We start from the raw sequence: 23,370 nt of genomic DNA, 5'->3' as shown, positions 1-23,370 counted from the left end.
GTACTTTGTTTCTACTCTCCTACAATTCAGAAGGAAATATCGTATTTCTACTCCCGTCCATTTGTTTGACGGTTTTAACAACTACTTAATTTACAAATTAAGATTTGATATGGATATGGACAAGACATATGATAATCAAATAAAATATAATGCATTTCTATAGATAATATTACACAATACTTTAAATAGTTAATTTGCTCCATCTCAATCATAGAAGTTAACTGTTACTACCAGATTAATGCATCGGTGATCGTAACCCAGTGACATACTGGGAGATTATATCAGAGTAATTTTGATTATGACTTGAAGTTCAATTTGATGATTGTTCAAAGGCGGCTAGCAGCGCCTGCCAGGTTAAACCCAGGGGAGAGTTGCCCGGTTTACACACACTTTGACCAATCAGAGCCCTTCAGGTTGTTGCACATGCGCATTGAATATTGAACTTACGGTTGACATGGAAAGGTACGACTTTGCCGGAATTTAGCTTGATAACGCGCTACGTAGCTACCCTCAGATTTACACAGATGGTGTCAGTTTAAGAGCAGATTTAACCGTCAAAACGAAATTTGTCACTTTACCTTCTCGTAAGGTTTTAGCAGGTAAGGCCGTTTTAATACTTTTATCAGAGTAACAGGAGCACATCCAACCAGACAGCTAGCACATCATGGGAACTTGTTAGCTTGATCACACACATTAACAGTGCACTGACAGTGTCCGTGTCAGCGTACCAGGGGTTGTATTATCGGATTTGTTGGAGGGTTGTGAAGGCAATGGTTGAGGCTGCTGTTGTTGACATATCTACAGGGTGAATTCAAGAACAAGCATGGTTAATTTCTTAGCTATTTGGTTCAAATGCAGTCACATCACCGTGTAGCGTTAGCAGGACGAGAGGTCAAGTGTTTTAGGTAATGGTTAGCTCCTCATTGCTACTGACTGCTTAACACTGGAAGTTTGTAAAATCAATCGACGCTATTTCAGCATCACAAGAGCAACGAGTAACAAGGTTTGGCTGCCTGAAGTTTGACGCCGCTGTGTTGTACTTCAAGGCAATATCCTGCCTTTAACAGAAAGAACTCTGATCTCAGTACAGCTAATTGTGAACTGTCAAATGAACGGGTTGATTCACGCGTCACAGCTGGAGATCAGTGGATCATACGGGATGGTGAAGTCAGCAGGTGACTCCTCATGGATTTGACTATTAATAACATTCAAATTTGCCATATAAAACGGAGCTGTACAGTATCACAGGAATAACATGTTAGTTGGATTTCAGGGTAAAATGTTCTTTACAGATTAGCAGCCAGTTTTTACTCCTCTGCCCATGCCTTTATTGTCATTTACTGGATCTTGAGCAATTACATTGGCTAACTTATTGCATTGGCTGGTAGAGTAGGCAAAGTTATTGTCAGACCAGCTGCTATGGTATGGTAATGTTCTTCCATGGCCAGGGTTTCTGGCACTACTTGCAAAGTGCTTGGCAAAGGAAAAGCCTTCGTCTTGTTCTTTGTACGAATGCTACTGCAAGTGTTGCTGGAGTTTGGACCCTTTAAGATTGCTTTCCTTACTTCTCCCACCTTGCTGAAATGTATTCACCACCTGCAGCAAGTAACACTCACAATGAATGTGATGTGCAGGTAAACGTATGTCATTCTCTGCTACAGAATGTTGTGCAATTTATTTACATTCAAGATTGAATTTCAGTGTAGGATTTATAGCCATTCTCTCCTTACGCATTATTCAATGTTAACTTTCTTATGGCGACTTCTAATCACAAGTGTGATAGATAGATGCAATGCAAAATACATGTTGGATTTCACTTGGACAGAATCTTATATTATTGGTTGAATCTTTGACAACAATCACTGAAGTCAAGCTGGGGAAGTCCGTGGCTGTATGTGAACACAGGCAGACATTAATGGTTTCAATGGTAACACTGTATGTGAGCTGTGTTCCTCATGGACCAGTTCTTGAATATTTGATTTCCTGGTTCCACAGACTCCTCTTCTAACCTTCATAGCAGCTGAATGTCCACTGTGTGTAACAGAGCTGGGCTGCTGCTGGTGTTAGTGTTGGGTGTGAGTCCTCATTTGAGGATAGGATTTGTACTGCTGGTTTTTCTCATGCGCCCTGGCCTCGGCATCCTTGGGCAAGATACTGAACCCCAAACTGCCCCGATGCTCTGCCATCGGTGTGTGAATTCATATGTACGTCGCTTTGGATAAAAGTGTCTGCCAAACAACTAATTGTAATTGACTAATTGTAATTAATTCTGGAAGAAGTTTTAAGATTTGGATCGAGAATCATGTCTCTATGATGTTTACTTTTGCATTATTGTGTTGACATTTTTTTTTCATGGTGAATAACAACCTACAAGGGTCATAATTTGAGGGGCGTAAGATCAGGGATCATTTGTCAGTTTGGGAGTTGTTGTAGATTTAGTGATTATTACAGCTGGTGGGTGCAGATTAGGCCTCCATGGTGTTCGTTGAAGCCTAAGGCTTTTGGGGAAGTCACATGGATGAATCACTTAGTGATGTTTGTTTGTTTTTTTTTATTTAGGTGTACAAGCTTGACCAATCCAACTTTCCAATATTTGGTAACGTTAGAATAAATGATGTAGTTGATGATGTTGAACGTCATCATGTTATTGACTAATATTACATGGTTTCAGTTTGACTAAATTCTTAAGTACCAGGGAAACATTTACTGAGTTTAAATTTCTTTTATCAGCACATTCACGTGGTCACCTATGGAGTCTGACAAGATCACTGCTGACACATTAAAAGACAGTTATACAATCCAGGACTGGAGTCCAGGTCACACCAGGACCGGAACAAAACATGTCAGATGTAGCTCAGATAAGAATGATAGTAGACTAAACGTGGATAATGCCAAGGAATTGCTCCTCTGTTGAAACATTTGTATTTGGTGTTAACACTAGTGTAGTGGTTTGGGAATGAGGGGAGGTGTGAGAGTCCAGTGTCACACCTGGCACAACCTGGGAATTTTTCAAGACACTGGCAATTCATGACAAAGAGACAAAGTTGTGTGACAGCAACTTGAGGTTGATCAAAAGCAGATCAGGAGAGACTTTAAAGATTGCTGTGTGTCTGGTTTTGTCTGAAAAAGAAAAGTATGCGCTTCACCAGGAAGAAAGGCAGTCAGCAGAGAAGCAAATAGCTGCACATTAAAATCTCTCTGCAGTCTTAGTCAACAGATCTTCACTTGGCAAACACACTCTGAGACATGTGGGAGACTTGACCTATGATCAGCAAAACAGCCAAAAAGGATGTTATGATTCTTTCATGCCTGGTTTGTGAGGTTATACTAGGGGGAAGTGAACCTGTGGTCCACTGTCCTCACTGGGAAAGACGAGGTACTTCTTGATGTTGAACGCTGCAGCAAGGCTGACTGAGTAAACTGTTAGTAAAAGAAAGGGCAGGCTATGTTTACAAGGGCTGAGGCAGTCATTCAGTCCTTGGTGTTGTGTGAGAGCACATGTTCATCAGATTTTGGACAGTTGCATGGACTTGATTGAGTCTGGGGGAAAATGTCTTGAGCAAGCTGCTCCACCTACAGTGCCCTCCATCATCATGTGTGCCTGCAAATATGTCAGTGGTATTATGGTGTTGCACTGTAGGATGCATTTTTATTAGTTAAGGATCATAGCTGATTTGTTATTTGCAATATCTTTATGACCTACGATAAGTGTACACAACAAAACAGCATTTGGTGGCAGCAGAAATCATTTGAAGCCTCATTTTGAATTTGTTGTAGTGTGTTCAGAAACAGACTGTGACTGCTGGCTGTGGCCACATGAGAACACATGACAAAAAACTGACGCGGCCTGTGGCTAAGAAACCAGTCATCTGTTAGGCTAGCGCTCAGATACAGCCCTCAGGACAATTTCAGTTGTTTTTTGATGATTAACAATTTCCCATTTTGATTTTTCTCTGGTGAGATTTAATATTTAGCAAGATGCTTCCAACTATGCAATTCGTTAACATAAGCCTTTTAACAACAACACTCACACTGAGCTGAAACCAAAATATTTCTGGCTAAACCCCAAGGAAAGGAGCACAGATGGTTTTAAGAGATGTGGACAATTGATTGATTTTGGTCTAGTGTAATGCCCCTGTGTCAGCTCGTCTCAGTGCGAATTACTCCGCTAACCATCGAGGAGGAGAGAAAGATGAGATGCTCAGTTTCAGAGTTAAATAGTTGTATGTATTGTTGAAAATAACAAAACCCTTCCCCCAGGAGAGAGCACAAACTACCTTATTTTGCTAGTACTTTGAGTCATTTTCCAAAGCCGTTAACTTCCTCTTGCATGGAAAGGTTTGATTCATGTTAACGTGATATTTTCAGATGATTTGTGGTCATTACACAAGAAATAACTAATACTTTTCAGGTCACTACCTGAGCAATGGCTAAGAGCACATGTTCACCTGGAGGAAGTGGCTCTCTGATGGAAGCCTTGACTGCTGGGAAAGCTGCCCTGTCTGCTTCCTCGGCTCACCTTTTGCCTCATTTAATCCCACAGTCATGTGCTTTCAGAGGAGCCACACTCTCTGTGTCAGAGAACAGGCTCTTACAACAGGCAGCGCTGAGATTTACTATTTCTTTCGGGTGGTACGTTTAGAAGTACCAGCTTTACAGAGATGAAGTAGAGGAAGGAAGCATATGGTGGAAGTGAAACTTTGGCTCCACTGGTCAAACCAAGGTTCCCTTTGAGAGGCTCTCATTAATGTTGTAACCTTTCACATGCTGTTAATGTTGCTTAGTCATTTTTATGACTTGTGACTTTTAATGCTGATGTCTCATGTTGAGGTTGTTTGTACTGACTGTGAAAAAGACTGAAGTTAGCTTCTTTGGCAGTTCAACAAAGGAGCAGAAAACTAATCATGAGCTCAAACTTAGCATGATAATGACTGTTTTAGCTGCAGTCATCACATCTCTGTTATCTAACTGTTGTTGTCTTATTCCAGGGAGGCTGATATTCATCCCTCAAGTTCCCAGGGATCCCTCAGCTTGCCCTGATGAAAGCCGAGCAGGACGGAAACCTCTTCGAAGGTAGCTGCTTAAGACAACAGAAACATGACCGTCACATTTCAGGCACACCTGCCACGATCTCCAAAGTTAAACACCATGGGCATTTTTTGAAGGCTGCGATACATATACTGTGTCAATGAGCATGCTGACTGAGCCACTTAAAACAAGATTTTACACAAGTACATTTTGTCTTACAGCACCATGGTTTGACTTTCGACTAGTCTGACATCTTTCCAAAAAGGAAGATTAATTTTCTTTACTCCTGATCCTGAAATATGTTTGGTTTAGAATTATTTAAATATCTGAATGTTAGTAAATATCTCACTGTCTCTGTTGTGAGCTTTGTTGCTGCTTGTGTGATGCTGTGTGATTGGTTGAAGGGCAAAGGGCAGGTCACTCTGCATATTATTTGTGCTTGGCGTTGGCTTTATTGACAAGCACAAGTGTGCTGTGGTGTCTGTTCTTTACTTCTCTCTCTTGGCGGGTCATTTTTAGAGACATGATGTCAGATTGTCGTTGTGACATCTAGCGACCAAAAAAAAAAGGGGGCCGATAAAGGCTGAGTCATATAAACGCAGAGTGCTTGTTAGGGAACAGTGGACTTTAGGACCAGCAGTGAGTTGGAGATGAAGGGAGGAAGGAAAGAAACGTCCAAGCTCAGTGAGTAGTGCACATTGTTTACTGGTATACTTTTTGTTTATATTGGCTGGTTTGTGGAATCTAATCCTTTTTCTTTCTTTGTGTTTTCATTAAACATGTTTGATTTGAATAATGATGCCATAATTACAAATTAGAAATGGGAGACTAAATACTCTACGTGTCATTTAAAGGCTTAAACTAAATCACTTGTAGCAGTTGTGAAAGGTTCAGTTGCTTTTCGCTTGTCAGCAGGGAGGTTTTTTTTTTTTTTTTTTTTTACAATGGTTGCTTCTGATCTTTGAACCGGCACAAATCTTTTAAGCATATGCAGTTTCTTTAATTAAGCTTCTGTACCCCAGAGACATCTTGGTACTCGTGACATTTTCCTCAGCAAAGAATGAATAAAGCTGTGATTTGTCCTTCATGAAGTTATTTCAGAAATGTCTGGTTTGGTTTATTTTAGGCTGGCAGAGCTTGTGTGTGTCTGCTGTATCGTTGCTCAAACATGAAACCACACGGGTCTCTCTTTAGAAGGAATTTACAGAAAAAATCTAGTTTAACCACATTCATTTTGTTTCTGAAGTAAATTTTAAAGATGCTGTAGAATGATTTAAAAAGCCCAAATGAGTAAAACTTGGTCAGGTTTGAACAAGACCCGTATCAGTCTGTACCTTGTTGGATTTAGCTCAGAAGTGGAGAGTTTATTGCTTATTGATTTATAACCTGACAATTAGTCTTTATTTTCATGAGATCAACAAGTTTTATGAGGCAGATTATGCCTCTATGACTACCTCAGGTTCTCTCATCAAGTGTCAGTACATCTCAGCAGCCACAACACAATCACTTTAATCATGTTGCATGGCCGACCGCACTCTGTTGTCATGATAACACCACATCCCCAAATCAAAGCAATCAAACCAGTGAGTGAAAAGTGATCATGACCAATCAGAACGCTGTTCAGAAGATGAGGTTAGTTAAAAAAAAAAAATCAGTAATGTCATGTGAGGTGCCCTGCAGAAAGCACTGAGTGATGCTAGCTGCTGATAACTTCCTCTTTCTCTGTGCTTTTGTTAGAGGACTCCCCTCAGGAGAATGGAGTCCAGACAAACCAGTACAGCTCCATCTCTCCTCCTGCATCACCCGTGGCCCAGGATGAACCCTTCTCTACATACTTTGAAGAGAAGGTGGCCATTCCGGAGAGTGTCAACCAGGTACGCACCAGGTCTCATGATGAATAAGCAGCAAAACTGGAGTTTGACATTTTGCTCAGATGTAATCATGGAATCATTTTATTGACAGTGAAACAATTTTATATTAATCAAACTACAGCATCAGCAATAATGAGAAATTCTGCTGTCCTTCTTTTCAGGCATTCAGTTTCCGTAAGCTCTGGGCCTTCACTGGTCCAGGGTTTTTGATGAGCATAGCTTATTTGGATCCAGGAAACATCGAGTCTGACCTGCAGTCTGGGGCTAAAGCTGGCTTTAAGGTGATTAATAAGAACATGTTAAACTAGTTGGTTTGTTCGGCCATGGCCTGGCACTTGGCTGGTATCTATTTTGGCTTTTTCTGTTCGTTCACTCCTCATTTGAGGAAGTGATTCCACTGGTTTTTGATGTTTTCTTCATTCAGATGTCTCCTCCCCTTTTTCCTAAACATGCTATTATTTTCATTTGAAAGGCAAAATGGCCTTGCCTCTGGTCATTTCGTCTGTTTCTTGCTCTGTGCAGCTTGTTCAGCTTTGTTCTGCATCATAGGTGCAGTGAGTTATGCTTATTTCCATCGTAAATATTTTCATTGTATATTATTATTGGAATGTCATTATTTTCAGTTGGTGGTCTGCCACAGTAAAACTCCCACATAGGAAGCAGCAGCTTTAGCTGACTTTGTCTTTCTGTCTCAGCTCCTATGGGTGCTCCTCGGAGCCACCATCATCGGGCTGCTGCTGCAGAGGTTAGCTGCACGCCTCGGGGTCGTCACGGGGATGCACCTGGCTGAAGTCTGCAACCGCCAGTATCCCACAGTGAGCATTGCCCGCTCTCACTACACATCTCAACTTCCCTTTTCTTGTTTCATGTTAACTTTTTTTCATTCACAGTGAAGTTTCTAAAGAGATGAATAAACTCTGGTCCCCTCTCTGATTATGTGTTAAATTTCGTTTCTTTTCAGGTTCCTCGGATCATCCTTTGGCTGATGGTGGAACTGGCAATTATTGGCTCAGACATGCAGGAGGTCATTGGCTGTGCCATAGCTCTCAACCTCCTCTCTGTGGGCAGGTACACTCTTTAATGCTTGTCTGTGAACAGTGACTGCAAACAGAGTGTATTTCTGTAATGGTGAGACGTCATTGACAAACAAAAATACACATTTTCTTGTCTTTCTCCTGTAGGATTCCACTTTGGGCAGGAGTCCTCATCACCATCACAGACACATTTGTGTTCCTCTTTCTAGATAAATATGGTATGCATACACCATCACTTACTTATCAATCAGCGTCTAAGAAGCTGTGCGTCCCTCTGTTGATTCAGTTTCTGTCTCCTTGCAGGCCTGAGGAAACTTGAAGCTTTCTTTGGCTTTCTCATCACCGTGATGGCTCTCAGCTTTGGCTATGAGGTAAAAGTCTCTTTTGATTTCCAATATAATTTGAGGTTTTTTTTGCTTTTGCCAGTTCAGTTTGACGTTCATGGCACCAGGACGTGTTTGACCCTGTGTTGCATCTCTGCAGTATGTGCTGGTAAAACCAGACCAAGGGGAACTGCTGAAGGGGATGTTCTTGCCTTACTGTGCCGGCTGTGGGCCTGTGCAGCTGGAGCAGGCAGTGGGAATCGTAGGCGCCGTCATCATGCCCCACAACATCTACTTGCACTCAGCACTGGTCAAGGTTAGAGGCATGTTTGTTGTCACATGTGAATGGGCAAGACTAAAAAGTAAAGAATCAAAACGTTGGAATGAGAGTTTTCTACTGTTTTTTATGTAGAATAATGTGAATTTTTCTTGCTCCGAGTTAAATGGCTACATTTCTTCTACAATTTTGAAAATTCAGAGATTATAGCATACATTCAGCAGTATTAAGGCCATTTTAAAATATTGTTAAAGCTGATCTTGGGTGTTTGTTGAGTGTAATTCTGTTTTTTTTCCTCACGTTCCAGTCTCGTGATGTTGATCGCAGAAATAAGCAGGAAGTGAAGGAAGCCAACAAGTACTTCTTCATCGAGTCAACTATCGCTCTCTTCATCTCCTTCCTCATCAACGTCTTTGTCGTCGCAGTCTTCGCGGAGGCCTTCTACAACAAAACCAATATGGAAGTGGTGGGTATTACAATATTACAGTGAGAATCCATTCTATTTACTGTGTACTGCTGATGCTTGTGTGGTTCTTATTAAAACACAGTGGAATAATGATAATAACAGTCTGCAGAGCCTTGAGCTGTGGCTCATCGTGTGTTTGTGTCTCTGGTTGCAGAATGCGTTGTGCAATGCAACCGGCAGCCCTCACACAAATCTCTTCCCTGTCAATAATGGCACACTGGAGGTGGACATCTACAAAGGGGTACGTCTGTTCATTATTATAACAACAGTAAACCCTCACTGTGGAATTGCTCTCCAGACAGACTCTCACTACCACAAAATATAAATGAACAAAACTTAAATTAGAACTTATGTTCAGCTTTTTCATTCTGAACGTCTTTTTTTCCTCCACCTTCTTTTGTTACTAAGAAGTATCACCAGCTCTATGTTATTCAATAACTGTCTCTGTGTATCTTTGAAGGGGGGATGCAGGATAATTTGTTTCTCTTTGGGTACGTCTGTTTGTTCAGGGAGTGGTCCTGGGCTGTTTCTTTGGCCCTGCAGCCCTCTACATCTGGGCAATAGGGATCCTGGCAGCTGGACAGAGTTCCACCATGACAGGCACTTACTCTGGGCAGTTTGTAATGGAGGTAAGAATGCCCGTTGATTATATGCCTTCGAGATGGATGAGCACAAACAAAGCTAAGTGCGTATGCTCATGTTTTTACTTTCCTGTTTGCTCAGGGTTTCCTGAACCTACGGTGGTCCCGATTTGCACGGGTGCTGCTGACCCGCTCCATCGCCATCACACCTACTCTGCTGGTAGCCATTTTCCAGGATGTTCAGCATCTGACAGGGATGAATGACTTCCTCAACGTGCTTCAAAGCATGCAGGTCAGGACGAATCATTCTGTCAAAAAAATCTTTTCGCCCTCTCTCGCACAATCTGCAGTCCAGTTTCTTATGCTGTACCTCATTACTCTTCCTGTTTTGTTGTGTATGATCCAGTGAGATATTCAATGTGACTGCCTCTTTCTGTTCAACAGCTTCCATTTGCTTTGATCCCAATTCTGACCTTCACCAGTCTGACCTCCATAATGAACGACTTTGCAAACCAATTGTGAGTGAACTATGTAATTTTTTAAATCAGTAATATCACAATGACCGCATTTGTTGTGCCTCTGACACATAGTGTATGTATTGGTTTCATTCCACGAACTCTAAGCATTATACCGTTTATTCATAATTACCAATTATCAGTGAGGCTTTCAGCCCTGTTGGTCATTTTGATACTTTCACAGTATTCATACAGCACCTAGGTGTGCTTTATAATCCAAAAAGATATCAACGTCCCATGTGGGACATTCAGAACTGAGGAAGGACCGTCGGTTGGTGAATTTGTTGTGATAGAGGTCTGTGTTAAGTTACTCATTAACAAATCAATGTTTACTCAAGGTCATCTGAGTGACTGTTCCTGATGAGTTTTTTTTTAACAGTACAGCGTTTACGGAACGTTCCTCCTTTTTTTGACATAATAGATTATTAAAAGCCAAGACAGAGTTACGTAAACTAGGAATTTACTCAGCAGTGTGACAATTAGAGGGAAGTTTTTCCAGGAGACTGTTCACTGTTCAAAGCAGCATTTCTCAATGGTCTAATAAACCGCCTATCTCTTCAGGGTGTGGAAGATTTCCGGAGGCATAGTCATCCTGGTGGTTTGTGCAATCAACATGTACTTTGTGGTGGTTTACGTCACGTCGCTGAACAGCGTGCTGCTCTACGTTCTCTCTGCTCTGCTCTCTGTGGCCTATCTGTGCTTTGTAGGCTACCTGGTGAGTTAGATTACTACAACTTTACATTCACTACGTTCACACTTTTTGACTTGAGTACAGTCACCTTTCTTAATACAGACAATGATTCAGTGACAAACTTGGTTAAATTCATGTCTTATTATGAATGAAGTAGTTCATTGTTGGAGTAAACTTGGGAGTCAGCCAAGTAGGTTATCATATACAAGGATTGACCTTGGTAGTTTAGTGCATAACAAATAATACCGCATTTTCAATAGAAGGATGTGTAAAATAAACCTGTTTTTCAAATGAAAAGAGTCTTATATTTCATGCATGAAGTGTCTTGACCCCTGTCTCGCCTCTTGTTGTCTGCAGGCATGGCACTGTTTGGTTGCCTTGGGGGTTTCCTGCCTGGACTTTGGCAGCAGGGTAAGCAATCGACCTGCTGTGTTCATAGAGCAGCAGTCTGAGTACGACTCCTAGAGCTGAACAGGACAGTAACCACCAGCATTCCTCTTTCCTCTTGGAGACACTGAGCCTTGTACAGAAGCAGGACTTTTATAGACCGTGTAGGATCTTCTGCTCATCTCACATGTTTATTTTATGTTGGGCTGGGTCTCAGAATTTGGTGCTTTTTAGGTACCCAATGAACCAAATGAAGACTACACCAGTACAGAAAACTCAATTGATGTTGTTGAATCAGTAATTGTTACAGTCCTCAAAGGCAACAGCTGCGCTCACATTCTTTGTAAATAGACATCTGACACTTGACTAGTTCATACAACTCTATTGATGACTAACCCAAGTATCTGTACGTCTAAGTAAGAGCCACTGTTTTTCTAAAATGTAATCTAGACTTCAGTGAAATAGCAGCTCAGCTTGTATTTTTGTGTTTTTACTACTACTAAACTACAGTAGTAGCCACAATGTTTGGAGCCACACTGCTGCAAATTCATGAGACAAGCTTTACCTTTTGTTTTATTCAGGTTTAAATAACGTCAAAATTACAGCCACAATTTAAATAATCATAAAACTATTTTTTTTTTCATTAAAAAATACTGATCACACAAATGCAACATAACACACACATTGTATGAAAGATGCCAAGTTTGCAGTACAACAGTTATTGTGTGCTGCTGAGGTTAGACTGTTATATGTTCACAAAAAGCAAACCAGCATCATCCTGGTGAGGTCAGTTCTTTCCTTTCACTTATTTGTCCTGTTTTTTTCCATTGAGTAATACCTGATCGAACTGTCGACCTAAAGTAGTCATCTTTTTAATCTTTGTCCACGATTAATTCCCATGCTCCCTCAGACATATACTAAAGCTCTGCTCTCTGTGAGCCCTCTTACCTGGATAACGTCAGCCGCCCACTGTCCTGCTGCTCATTCAGTCATGATTTCCACTCAGTCTACCTCAACATCCTCTATTAGCTCGTCTCAGTTTACCGTCTCTGTAGCTGTTTGATTCACTGGATTTTTGCATCTAAAATTCAGATTTTTGGGAAAATATAATTATGACATAATCCACAAGAAAGTTACCTTAATCCTGCTCTGTGTACCAAAAACCACCAAATGATATCCAGCCCTAACTGTGTGAAAAAGTTTTTGGGTACGAGGTTTTACATGTTAAAGAAGCTGAAGTGGTAAGTTTCAGTATTGCGCACAAATGATGCATCGACTTTGTGTGTCACTTCTCTTTGCTCTGCACAAGTCCAGATCGGACATCTGCTCAACACAACCAAGTCTGTGAACAAAAGAGGGATTTTTGTTTTGTTTTGTTTTTTTAAAGAATGGCACCTTTAATATTTTACTCATGACGTGTGCATGACGTGCAGCCTGATCCAGATGGCTCCTTTCAAACAAGTGAAGCTTTAAATGACTGCAGCTTCATCCTCAGAGCCTCTTTTAGTGCCTAAATAATCAGTTTGGGTTCATGAACATACTAAAGTACGAAAAGAAAATACGTTTGTAGCACTGTGCAGGAGTTGTTTCATTCCTCCTTGACTGTGAAGTATTGTAGAAATATAGATTTTTTTTTTTTTTTTTAGCTTTTGTTTAGTGATACAAGGATTTACCTCTGTTCCACATTTTTGTTCAGCATTGCCTGTGGGTAAAAGCTTCAGGAGATAGGGGTGATTAATGTATTGCAGTAAAAATATCTGACATTACAGAGTTACTACAATACATGTGGCTATCATTTCTGAAAGAATACTGCTATGCAGAGAAGGAGGAAATGAGCTGCTTAAGTGGCATCTTAAGAATAATGGTATAATTATAAGTGTAATTGTCATGACAAAGCTGTGTTTAAAGCAGAACTGGAGATGAAAAAAAAAACAAAAACAAGGTCAAAACAAGTACAGAGGAAGTCGAGTTTATTTATAAAGCCCAAAATCATAAGTTTGTCTCAGAAGGCTTTGCAGTCTGCAGTCTATTTTTAAACCCCCCAAAGCAGTCATTTTGTAAATTAAAGTCCACGAATGCCGTAGCTCAGGATACAGTCATGTCAGATTCAGTCAGAGGTGGAAGAAGTTCATGGTAGTTCTGGTACGGTGCATCTGTTAATTAAGCTACAGTGTGTTCACTGACTCACTTGCCGTAACAAGTGTTGCTTTGTTCTCCCTCCCAACAGTGTTGGCAGAAAACTGCTGTTAATTTTATTGTAGATTTTTAACACGAGCCCACCGGGCTGCAGACCTGCTTGCAGGTCAAAATAAAGATGAAAACATAACCTGTTTTACTAAAGCTATAGACAGCAATAATAAACCAATGCACAGAGGATTGAAACTTGTTTTAGGAAATATGTATTATTAGTTTTTATTATGAGCCACGTGCCATCATTTCCTCTGTCAGCTGAGACTAAAGTCAGGGCCCACTCTGCCTTCACGCAGCCTTGTTTCAGTCCAACATGGCTAAACACAAGATAACGTGAGCAGCAGCAGTCTGATGTGGACAACAGCACAACAGCTTTCCTCTGAACGACAGTGGAGCTGACATGTCCAGAATCAGTCTGATTTTTCCAACTTGTAAACGAAATAAAGAATCAGTGGAGACAGAAGTGCAAGTTTAGAATCAGACCGTGTGCGCTGCACTAAAACACCTAACTGAGCAATATCCAAGCAAGAAGTACGTATTAACCAGTAAGAGCTGACCGTGATCACAGAGCAGATCTCAGGTTCTTCAGAAGTTATTGTTGTCTTAAATGTTCACTTTCTCGTGGTGGATCAGGTACTGTTGCAGTTCTCAAAAGCTCTCATAAAGTTTCTCAAGGTTTTCATGTCAGGTTTCATCAGGTGATAGAAATGTAACTTGACGTTGTTCAGGCTACTGTGAGTTCATACAGTGTCATATGAATACCTCTTCTCATCTGAAATGTTACAGGGAAAACTTCGGTGTAGGAATGTGTTCGCTGAGGTTTTCACTCACGTCTGCTCTTTGGGATTGAATGAATTAAGTGTCTGTGCTTGCTGCTGGATGAGCGCACCATGTGTTCAAAATAAATGGGAAACAATGGCTATATGGACATTTGTGAGCGTCTTCTGTCGGAATCTCTAAAGAAGGATTCATGAATACTGTATTTTTAGTTATATACATAATGAAAACATAGCTTGAATATTAATTTGGAGTAAATTAAACCTCAAATCAACATCTAAGTATTATCTTACTCACATGGTCCTCACATGATTTTAACATTGTCATAATACACGAATGACTCCAGCTTTGTGGCAGTTTGGTGACAAGATGTCAGCGCAATAAATAAAGGACTAAACGTGGTAACTTGCCTGACTGTACAGCCTGTTAATCACATAGTTTTCACTTGCTGTGCTGTTATCATCAGTATAAACTGTGAAAATGACCTGTGAGAATCGTGTAAAACATAAAAGATGTGTCAGACTTCCTCACACACTGTTTAAAATATGACCGCTTACGTTCCTCTTTCCCAGGTTAAAGGGACAAAGGATCAAATTTTATTTTTTCACATTTAATATAACAGGGTTGATAGATCATCACGGTAGGCGACAGAAATGCTCTTTTGCAGGACTTTCCAGGATTAAATGAGAAACTTGAGTTTGGAAAGTATCACTTTGACCCAAGGTGAGCACCCTTAATTAACCTGTAAATGTAGAACAATCACATTCAAATTGAGAACTGGTGGGATCATATTTACCACTGATCAAAACACAGAATTGATTGTGATGTTTTCCTCTTATCATTAAATATATGTTTTGTTAAGTTTTATTCCAAGTGACGATACAGTAAAGCAGAGTAGGGTCAGAGTTTATTCTTCATATAACTATAAAAGATAGTTGACACCTTCTGTTCTCTGTGAAAACGGGAGAAACAATACAAATTGTGTCAAAAATCATATGAAAAATTCATTTGTAATCCAGCCTGTCTTCATGAAGGATAAAGTAACAGCATGCTGATTTGCGTGATGAGTTCATCTTCTGAATACAACACTCTGATAAAACCTCCTGTTCTCTGTCTTTCAGACACAAATGGGACCATCGCGGCACACAGACATTTACTTACTGAGCGACATGGACTCCGAAACTCTAGCTGAACGATAGGAGGACACTGTGAGTGGATGCTGAAGTGTGGGACCACTGAAGCTCGGCCAGTATGTGTTCGTCTTCACCTCTCTGTGCCTGACACCTGTTTTAAGTGTCCTTACATCATATGCGTCTCAACAACCTCAGCAAAATAATATTATGCAGATTAGGGCTGAAACAATCCGTTATCTTCATTATCAAACTTTTTCACGATTGATCTCTTAGTCTGTAAAATGTCAGAATTCTGTGAAAAATGCTCATTACAATATCCCAGAGTGTCATTTTCAAATGGCTTCTTTTATCCAAGCAGCAGTCCAAAACCCAAAGACTCTTCATTTATTATCATAAATAACAAAGACGAGCAGCAAGTCCTCACATTTAAGAAGCTGGAGTCAGCAAGTGGAAATGAAACAATGAATGAATTACCAGATAACGGTTAAATATCTGGGTTCCAAACAGAGACATGTTTGAAAGAACGAGGCTCCTGTGACTGTTGGCTTGTCCAAATCACTCATCTAAAATGACCAAACCATTACACGTTAACAACACCACAACAACAACAGTTAAAGACAAGACACTACTGTGAAGAAACGGTCATTTTCCATTCAGTAATGTTACAAAGATGGATTCACTGTCACGTTATTGACACCGAAGTGATGAGTCCTGACACAGTCGACTGTTTTCAGCCAGTGTTGCACTAAAGATGCTGTGGACCTTCATGACGGCCACCAGGCTGCAAATTTTATTAATTTTATGGGTTTTAAAACATTAGTCAAGAGCTCAATATTAGATTGATAAATTGTTATATTTAATATATTGAATATAAAAAACATACCAGGTTTTTATGTGTGATTTGTCACACCTTTTCCTGTGTTATATACTATATAGAGGAGAATGACAGTTTTATGTCATTTTATGTGCAGTTATGCAGTCCATTTTACATTCTGCACATTTCTGTTCTTGGAGATAATGTCACTACATCCTCAGTATTTCCAAGTCTTTTGAAGTCCAGTCATAAAAATGTCTGCTAATTGTAAATTATTAAATTAAGCCACCATGAGTTGGATGTAAAAATTCCTTATTTCAGTGATTTCTGTGGTGGTAGTTTCAGAAAGACACTGTGGCAGCAAACTTTAAGCTACATGGTAACATGATGATGTAGATTTTTTTTTTTTTTTTTTTGGACAGCATACTTTTGCAATAGAGGTTTAATATGAGGAGGATATTAATCAGTTCTTGCATATTAGAATAAAACAACATCTGATATTTTGTTTTTACTTATTTTTTCTCCAGTAAATTTCCTCCTCAGTTAAACTTAGGTCAGTTTGTTTTCAGATTTGTTTATTTATGTGTAGTTTATGTTTCTATAAATGCTACTTTGGCTTGTATGCAGTTTATATATTATGTTGTTTTTATTTTGTTTAGCTTCAGCTAAGTTTGTTGCAGCAGCTAGCTTGCGCAGAGGTGCGATGTGTGCAAAACTGCACTCTGCCACAGTAAAATATAGCATCTAACTTTTGAAGTGAATATGGAGGAAAAGGTTGGCATCTGCACTGTGGTGCAAAATAGCTGAAGTACAGTTAATGGTAAATATGTAAAGTCATGTCCTGGTACAAGCTAATTCTGGTAACTGGACTCCAAACATGAACAAGTTTGACTGATTCAAATGTGGGAGACAAGTGTTAGCATAGCAACAGAGTGCTAATATGACAAATGCCTCTAACTGTGACGGGCTGATACCTGTATGTCTTCTTATGCACTTCATTAACTTGATTAGTGCAGCGCCTTTAAAATACAGAGAAGACACTAGGTAAGAAGACAGAAAGTGATGAATACTAACAGCAAACAACACCTTTAGAAGAATGGTTGTGCACTGCTGGTTCAGGCTGATAAACCAAACCTCTTCCTCGACCAAATATTCAGCTGCACTATTAACGTTAGTGTGCAGACGACCACAGTGCCTCCTCTGTTCACCACTGTGCCTATTCACTATTCAGTCAAAGAGGATTTCAAACCCACACAAGAAATATGTATATTGTTGTAGGTGGAACAACAAAACTGTAGTACACTGAGATCTATATGTGAGATATAGAGAGGCTGACAGCAGCTTCAAATTTGTTTTCTTTTCGTTATTGTGTTCTGCATTTGCCATCATACTGAAATATTTTTCTTAGGGAATGTATGTTTGTTTTATTACTTAGAGATGTGGAAAATTATTAATTTATGTGACAAATTCCAACTTTGATTTAAATTGAAATGTCCTGCCAAAAATAATATATGTATTTTTAGTAAAGGACCTGTTGTACTAATTCCACTCCTGCAAAAAACATTTTTTATTATTTTTTGGAGAACTGAACCATCTCTTGATAACAAAAGAAATGGGCCAAGGTGTAATTGAAAGCATAAAAGTTGACATTTCCAGCTGTATGATAAAATAATTGCATCTTTGAGGACCGTCGATGGGATCACAGCAGAAAAGCAATGCTAATGATTTTGGGTGAACATATCTCACTGCAGGACACATGCATTTGGCTGAAGACTGTAAGTCAAGCGTACATCTCCAGATGACCTCCTGCCTGTGTAAAAACACGGCAACGACCTCAGTTGTATCAGATTTTTGTACTGATGTTGTATTATATTTTTGAATATTGTTTTTTCTTCTTGAATAAAAAAAGTAAAACACTTTTGACTGCTGTGCCTTCAAAATCTGTATTGCATAAGAATCTTTATTAGTTTTTCTTTCATTCAAAGGCAAAATCATCTCTGGGTTGTGTGTTGTACATCTTGTGTACTTGATGTAGAAAATATAGGCTGTGAAGACCGAACACCATGTCAGTCTGTCTAACCTGTAATCCAGACACTGTTTTGTCTCTGAGGGATTAACACTGGGTCTTCTAAATATCAATTTTCTCAGCAGTGGTAACTAATTCTGGTGGCCTGCATTTACTTTTACCAAAATTAGTAATAGGTTGCATTGGGTGTAACTAATAAAATTCATTAATTCCATTTAGCCACTTCAGGTTCAGGGTCCAGCCATTGTGCATGCTGGCTCACCGACATACTGTCATGGCTTCTGGGACGCTTCAATAGGACTGAGCCATTATTAATATTACTAGTTACACTGGTGCTTTTCAGTCTGACTTGATAATTTCAATGTAATTGCTGAGGAGCTATGCAGAGCACATTTTAGCTCCAGGCATTTGATAGGACTACCTATTAAAGGGTTTTAAACAAAATATTTATTATTGTTTTTATTTGTTTTTAGTAGCAGCAGCAGCAGTAGCTAGTAGCCTTAGCCTAGCTAGTTGTATTGAGGCTGCTTTCTCCTTAAGTGTGATAAGTGTGAGTTAAATATACCAATAAAATTTGATGTGAGCGTCTTCACAGTACCTCACGTGTTCTTCTTGAATACATTTCTGTCGACATATTGGACTCCTCCCCGGCCCCCCATTCATTTCAGTTCCAGTGAAGAGGGGCTCTGCTTTACCTCGAGTTTGCCTTGGTAACGGCAAAGTTCACCTTCCTGGCCACGCGAGGGCGCTGTCTCGAGCGTTCCTCCATCCTGTCCAGCAGCGCCGTTGGCTACGTCACCACATTTCACCGAATGCGATGGAACAGCGTGGAAAAGCGTGAAGGTGGAATCGAGAAGCACTGCCAGGAACTTGTAAGTTGAATGAAAAGTTGACAAATTGTGTGCTTTTGTGTGTGAATTGTTGTGTAGCTCATGGTAGTCGGGCAGAAAGGTTATTGTAGCGAGCGGCGGCTGAGAAGTTACCGGCTTGCTTAGTATTGAGTCGCTAATGTTTCGTGTGCCGGTTGATGTGTCAGCCTGTGTTGTGGTGAAATCCGTGTTTCAGGTGTAAGATGAAGGAAGCGATCCTTCTGCTCACATCGTGTGTGGTTCTCTGTCTCCTCGTGAGCTGCAGCCAGGCGGCCAGGCAGGGACAGGACGTGAGATGTGGAGGTATGTGTCTGTATCTCCGCCTCTGCTCAATACGCAAACACTCAGAAAAATCCTGATGCCAGTGTTCGTTCTGCTCCCCGCAGCCTGCAGGGCTCTGGTAGATGAAATGGAGTGGGCCATCTCCCAGATAGACCCAAAGAAAATGATCCAGACAGGGTCCTTCAGGATCAATCCGGACGGCAGCCAGTCCATCCGAGAGGTGAGGCTGCAGCAGCACAGCGACGTGGTAGTAGTCTGTGTCCAACCCACTGTGGAGGCTGCACCACCTCACTACTACTACTGCTACTGCACACATGTGTTTTCAAAGCAGGGTCTGGCTCATCAATTATTGTGTTTGTCACTAGGATGAAATACTATAACCCAATTACTAACTAATTAGATTAGATTGGTACATCAACTGTTTTTGAGGCATGATGAAACGTTTAAGTGATTTTAAAGAAAAAATGTCAAACATTTTCTGAAATATGATTGTTTACTACTTTTCCTTGTCTTATATGATGGTAAACAGAAAATGTTTGAGTTTTGGACTGTTTTTTCAGACATCCCCCTGACTGTCCTTAAGACATTTGTTGTTTTTTTGATGATGCCACCAGGTTCCTCTGGCTCGTTCAGAGGGAAACCTCCTCGACCTGATGGAGAGTGTGTGTGAGAGGATGGAGGACTACGGTGAGCATACGGATTCCTCCACAAACAGGAAGTCCTACATTAGGGTAAAATCTCGGACTGGTGAGGCCATGGACCTCTCAGAGGCCCGGCTGGATACAAGAGTTACAGCCAGTTTAAAGTTTGCAGTGAGTACAGCAGCACACCTGCACAATCCAATAACTTACAATGCTTTTATTGTCGACGATAAGGCAGATAAATTGTCGGAAACCCAAATCTTGTGACATACTGTGAATTGACCGTTTGCTAATCCCTGCCCTCCTGAGCTGCTGTTGCTTCAGCGGTCAAGCTTTCCTCTCTGGCACTGCACATATAAAGTTAACAGTGATGACGGGGCCACATTTACCATCAAAATTCACAGTAATTCTTTTTAAACACCAGGTCCTCAAATCTCACATAAGTAAACAAAAGCAGGCTTCTCATTTCCAGCTGACGACCTTGGATTTTGTCAGCTGAAATGATGATTCTCACTAGTACATTTTATGAGTACTAGCTCATGTAAGCTAATGCTAATGCTTAAAGGCTGTGAGTCAACTGAGAGTTCCGTCTGCAGCTGACATATTAAAACCAGACCCGTGTAAAAGGGTCTTAAATATGTGCTCGATGGCTGTGTACATGATATGATGCTGAAAGCTACATGGCCCAGACATACTATCAGCAATCTCACCACTTGTTGATCCACGTAATGTATGCAAGGCGCAGCATTGTTTGTGTATCATCGGACGTATTAGAAATAAAATGTAAAAATAATTAAATAATATAGGAAACTAATGACATCCCCGCTGCCTTTGGATGTAACGCTTAGTTGCCACTGTAGGTAGTGAGCTGATTAGCCAGACGTGCATTTGCAGCTTGTGTTAGATCAGATAAAGATAAAGTTTAATCCATAACTCACACGTCTGCTCTTGTGTTGTGGGCATTTGTAAAGACTGCTAAGGTGTAATCAGGAGAGTTGCTGTTCAGAGGAGGGGTTTAGCAAAGGGTCACTTGTGCAGCTTGTAATAGTTTTTTGCCTTATTTCTCCAGTGTGAAACAATTGTTGAACAGCACGAAGATGAAGTCATTGAATTCTTTGCTCACGAGACCGAAAATGTCAAAGACAAGCTCTGCAGCAAGAGGACAGGTATTTCTTTCACTTTTAACATGCCAGATTTTTTTTTACACACATTTTTGTTATGTTGTTCCACAGCATCGACAGCGTTTTGATTTGCTGCCTTCATGTCGTTTGTGCTCTGCAGACCTTTGTGACCACGCTCTGAAAATGCCCCATGATGAGCTTTGATATCATGTCACCACAGCTGCCGTCTCTGCTCAGCTAGAATGGAGACTCTGGGTGCTGTAATGTTTTCACTTGTCGCTTACCACCAGTTTAGGCTATGGTAGTGGTGGAAGATGTATACAGATTATTATGTAAAATATGAGAAAATCCACCTGGAAAAAAATGTTATTCCTGTGATCTGTGACAATTTAAGGACCAGTTTGCCATCTTTTACCACATCTCTTTGGACTATCTTGTCACTTGTTTTTATACTGTAAGTTATTATATTTTTCATGTTTGTTTCATGTGGAGGCTCTTGTCTTGCCTTCAGATTCTCCTCACCAGGTAAAACTGAAACTGTGAAACTGCAAAAATGGAGTTAGATTACCGGTAGATACAGGATTTCTTACAGGATTCATTGTGTATATACAGTAATCATATTAATTTAAGACAAGTACACAGAGATGAGGTTGAAGGTTGGTCAAGTGGTCCTTAAGTCAATATTCATGCACATTGGAAAAAGTCTCTCCCAAGGCTCAGTAGAACTGATTGCTATTAGTCTTTTTTACTCATAGTGAATGGACATCCGTGTGTCCCGCTCACCAATGAAAGTGCCATTTGATGCCAAATTGCATTTTCAGATTTAGCTTCAGTAGAGAGTTTTTAATGCTCACCAATATTTTTCAAACTGTCCAAGATCACAGGAATAACCAATGTTATATTAAGTGCTGTTCTTTTTTGGTTGAATATTCCTTTAGGTAACAAAGTTAAAATCCACAGTTTAAAGGTAGATGATATAAAATGATTTTAGATTTGAGTGGCTTCGGTTTCACTGTTGTCCTGTTGACAAAATGTGTCGGAACAAAGGTTTCTCTTGTAACATCTCTTCATGGATTGACTATCTTTCACCACCAGCCTTATTGTTACTGCTGATGTTAAATTTCTTATAGTTAAAGGGACAGTTACCCCCAAAATCAAAAATAGATTTTTTCCTCTTAGCTGTAATGCTGTTTATCCATATTGATTTTTTGAGAGCCATCTAGTTCCATTATTTTGTAGAGAAGGCGACATCTCTTCAGCTGGTATCTCAAGAACCTGGCAACTCACACCAAAACAGTCTAAATTGATAAACAGCTCTACAGGTAAATGTATTTTGGATTTTGAGGTGAACTGACCCTTTAAGAAAACTGTCCTGATTGCACATTTTCCACCAGAGAAACTGGCAACTGAAGATTCATTTGAAGTTTCAGCAAAGTCAAAAAGAAAATTTGACGAAGGAAGGAAATCCTACGTTCTGAAAAACCTCAACCACTGCTCTGTGTGACATTGTGAATTCACACTTAACGATGTATCTTCCGGTGGTCTATACACTTAAAAACACCTCCAAGGTTTAAATTTTGTCTGTTAATTTTCACACAATGGGACAGTAATATGTAAACTTTTGGAATCTGAAAAATATCTTTCTACTAAACAAGTATACAGGCATGAAACAAGAAATAGATGCTCAGTTGCAGCTTCAGGAACAGGCAAATGGCACATCTGCCTTTTTCACAGTCGTGTAAATCCGATCTCTAATGTAACCCCACTAGAGTGTGCTGTAGTCCACAATATGATAATTGTGTCCAGAATCATACTCGGTCGGAAAGTCCTCATGCAGTACTGTCGTTGAAGAAAGTTCAGGAAGTATGTGAGGTGCCATTTGTTTTTCAATGTGTGACAAATGACCTTGCTGTCTCGTGAACATTTTCCTGATATTTCCTTCTTACGTTTATACATTTTGTACGTTTTCTGCATCTGTCTTGTCTTTAATCAATTGAAATATATTTGTACAACATGGACACGTTTACTTCAAGTTTCTAAACTTCAAGTCGTAGCCTCAGTCATATATCCTTTCAATCATGGATTGATGTCACTAACATATTTCATACAAGTGTGTTGTAATTTTTCATTTTGCACTGATTTGACTAGATTTTTTTAACTCCTTTCTAGTTGACAAGGTACATCTCCCTGTTCTTCAGCTTTTGATTGTACCACACAATCCAGAATTTGGACAGTGGTCATGAAATTGTTAGATTTTTAAATTTTCATTTTTCTGAGCATTTTAAGCATTTGATGACCATGTTGGCATAAATTTGTGACTAAAAGTTCGTTCTTGACCTTTGAA

The 23,370-nt window shown here is 40.0% G+C and overlaps 2 protein-coding genes across 4 annotated transcripts; both read left to right on the top strand.

Annotated features, from left to right (window-relative positions):
- Window positions 1–439: 439 nt before the first annotated feature.
- Window positions 440–18,004, top strand: LOC143336078 (natural resistance-associated macrophage protein 2-like). Of its 3 annotated transcripts, XM_076755955.1 has the most exons (17): window positions 440–599; window positions 4,989–5,073; window positions 6,766–6,902; window positions 7,061–7,180; window positions 7,595–7,714; window positions 7,861–7,967; window positions 8,081–8,151; window positions 8,237–8,304; window positions 8,417–8,572; window positions 8,841–8,999; window positions 9,154–9,240; window positions 9,509–9,628; window positions 9,723–9,872; window positions 10,025–10,098; window positions 10,657–10,810; window positions 11,144–11,197; window positions 15,262–18,004. In XM_076755955.1, the coding sequence occupies exons 2-17, from the start codon at window positions 5,040–5,042 to the stop codon at window positions 15,337–15,339; spliced, it is 1,689 nt and encodes a 562-aa protein (XP_076612070.1). In that variant the 5' UTR covers window positions 440–599; window positions 4,989–5,039; the 3' UTR covers window positions 15,340–18,004. The 3 variants fall into 3 exon arrangements, with proteins under 3 accessions (XP_076612070.1, XP_076612079.1, XP_076612088.1); XM_076755964.1 differs by lacking the exons at window positions 440–599; window positions 4,989–5,073 and adding an exon at window positions 5,580–5,712 and having other exon boundaries at window positions 15,262–15,462; XM_076755973.1 differs by lacking the exons at window positions 440–599; window positions 4,989–5,073; window positions 15,262–18,004 and adding an exon at window positions 5,585–5,712 and having other exon boundaries at window positions 11,144–14,287.
- Window positions 18,005–18,904: 900 nt separating this feature from the next.
- cnpy2 (canopy FGF signaling regulator 2) lies at window positions 18,905–23,042 on the top strand. Its single transcript, XM_076742033.1, has 6 exons — window positions 18,905–18,985; window positions 19,179–19,285; window positions 19,369–19,484; window positions 19,879–20,076; window positions 20,975–21,071; window positions 21,187–23,042. The coding sequence occupies exons 2-6, from the start codon at window positions 19,186–19,188 to the stop codon at window positions 21,228–21,230; spliced, it is 555 nt and encodes a 184-aa protein (XP_076598148.1). The 5' UTR covers window positions 18,905–18,985; window positions 19,179–19,185; the 3' UTR covers window positions 21,231–23,042.
- Window positions 23,043–23,370: the final 328 nt, after the last annotated feature.

This window comes from Chaetodon auriga, chromosome 2 (assembly GCF_051107435.1).
Source record: "Chaetodon auriga isolate fChaAug3 chromosome 2, fChaAug3.hap1, whole genome shotgun sequence".
Taxonomy (NCBI): domain Eukaryota; kingdom Metazoa; phylum Chordata; class Actinopteri; order Chaetodontiformes; family Chaetodontidae; genus Chaetodon; species Chaetodon auriga.
Note: the sequence above shows the minus strand (reverse complement) of the source record. Positions and strands in the feature narration are given on the sequence as shown.

What these genes read in the sequence shown, in the direction of transcription:
- cnpy2 (XM_076742033.1), top strand. Translation starts at nt 19,186, where the DNA reads ATGAAGGAAGCGATCCTTCTGCTCACATCGTGTGTGGTTCTCTGTCTC. An exon ending in GCAGCCAGTCCATCCGAGAG is followed by an intron (nt 19,485 to 19,878) that starts GTGAGGCTGCAG and finishes TGATGCCACCAG; the next exon opens with GTTCCTCTGGCTCGTTCAGA. An exon ending in GCTCTGCAGCAAGAGGACAG is followed by an intron (nt 21,072 to 21,186) that starts GTATTTCTTTCA and finishes TGTGCTCTGCAG; the next exon opens with ACCTTTGTGACCACGCTCTG.
- LOC143336078 (XM_076755955.1), top strand. Translation starts at nt 5,040, where the DNA reads ATGAAAGCCGAGCAGGACGGAAACCTCTTCGAAG. An exon ending in GGGCTAAAGCTGGCTTTAAG is followed by an intron (nt 7,181 to 7,594) that starts GTGATTAATAAG and finishes TTTCTGTCTCAG; the next exon opens with CTCCTATGGGTGCTCCTCGG. An exon ending in CTGGGCAGTTTGTAATGGAG is followed by an intron (nt 9,629 to 9,722) that starts GTAAGAATGCCC and finishes CTGTTTGCTCAG; the next exon opens with GGTTTCCTGAACCTACGGTG.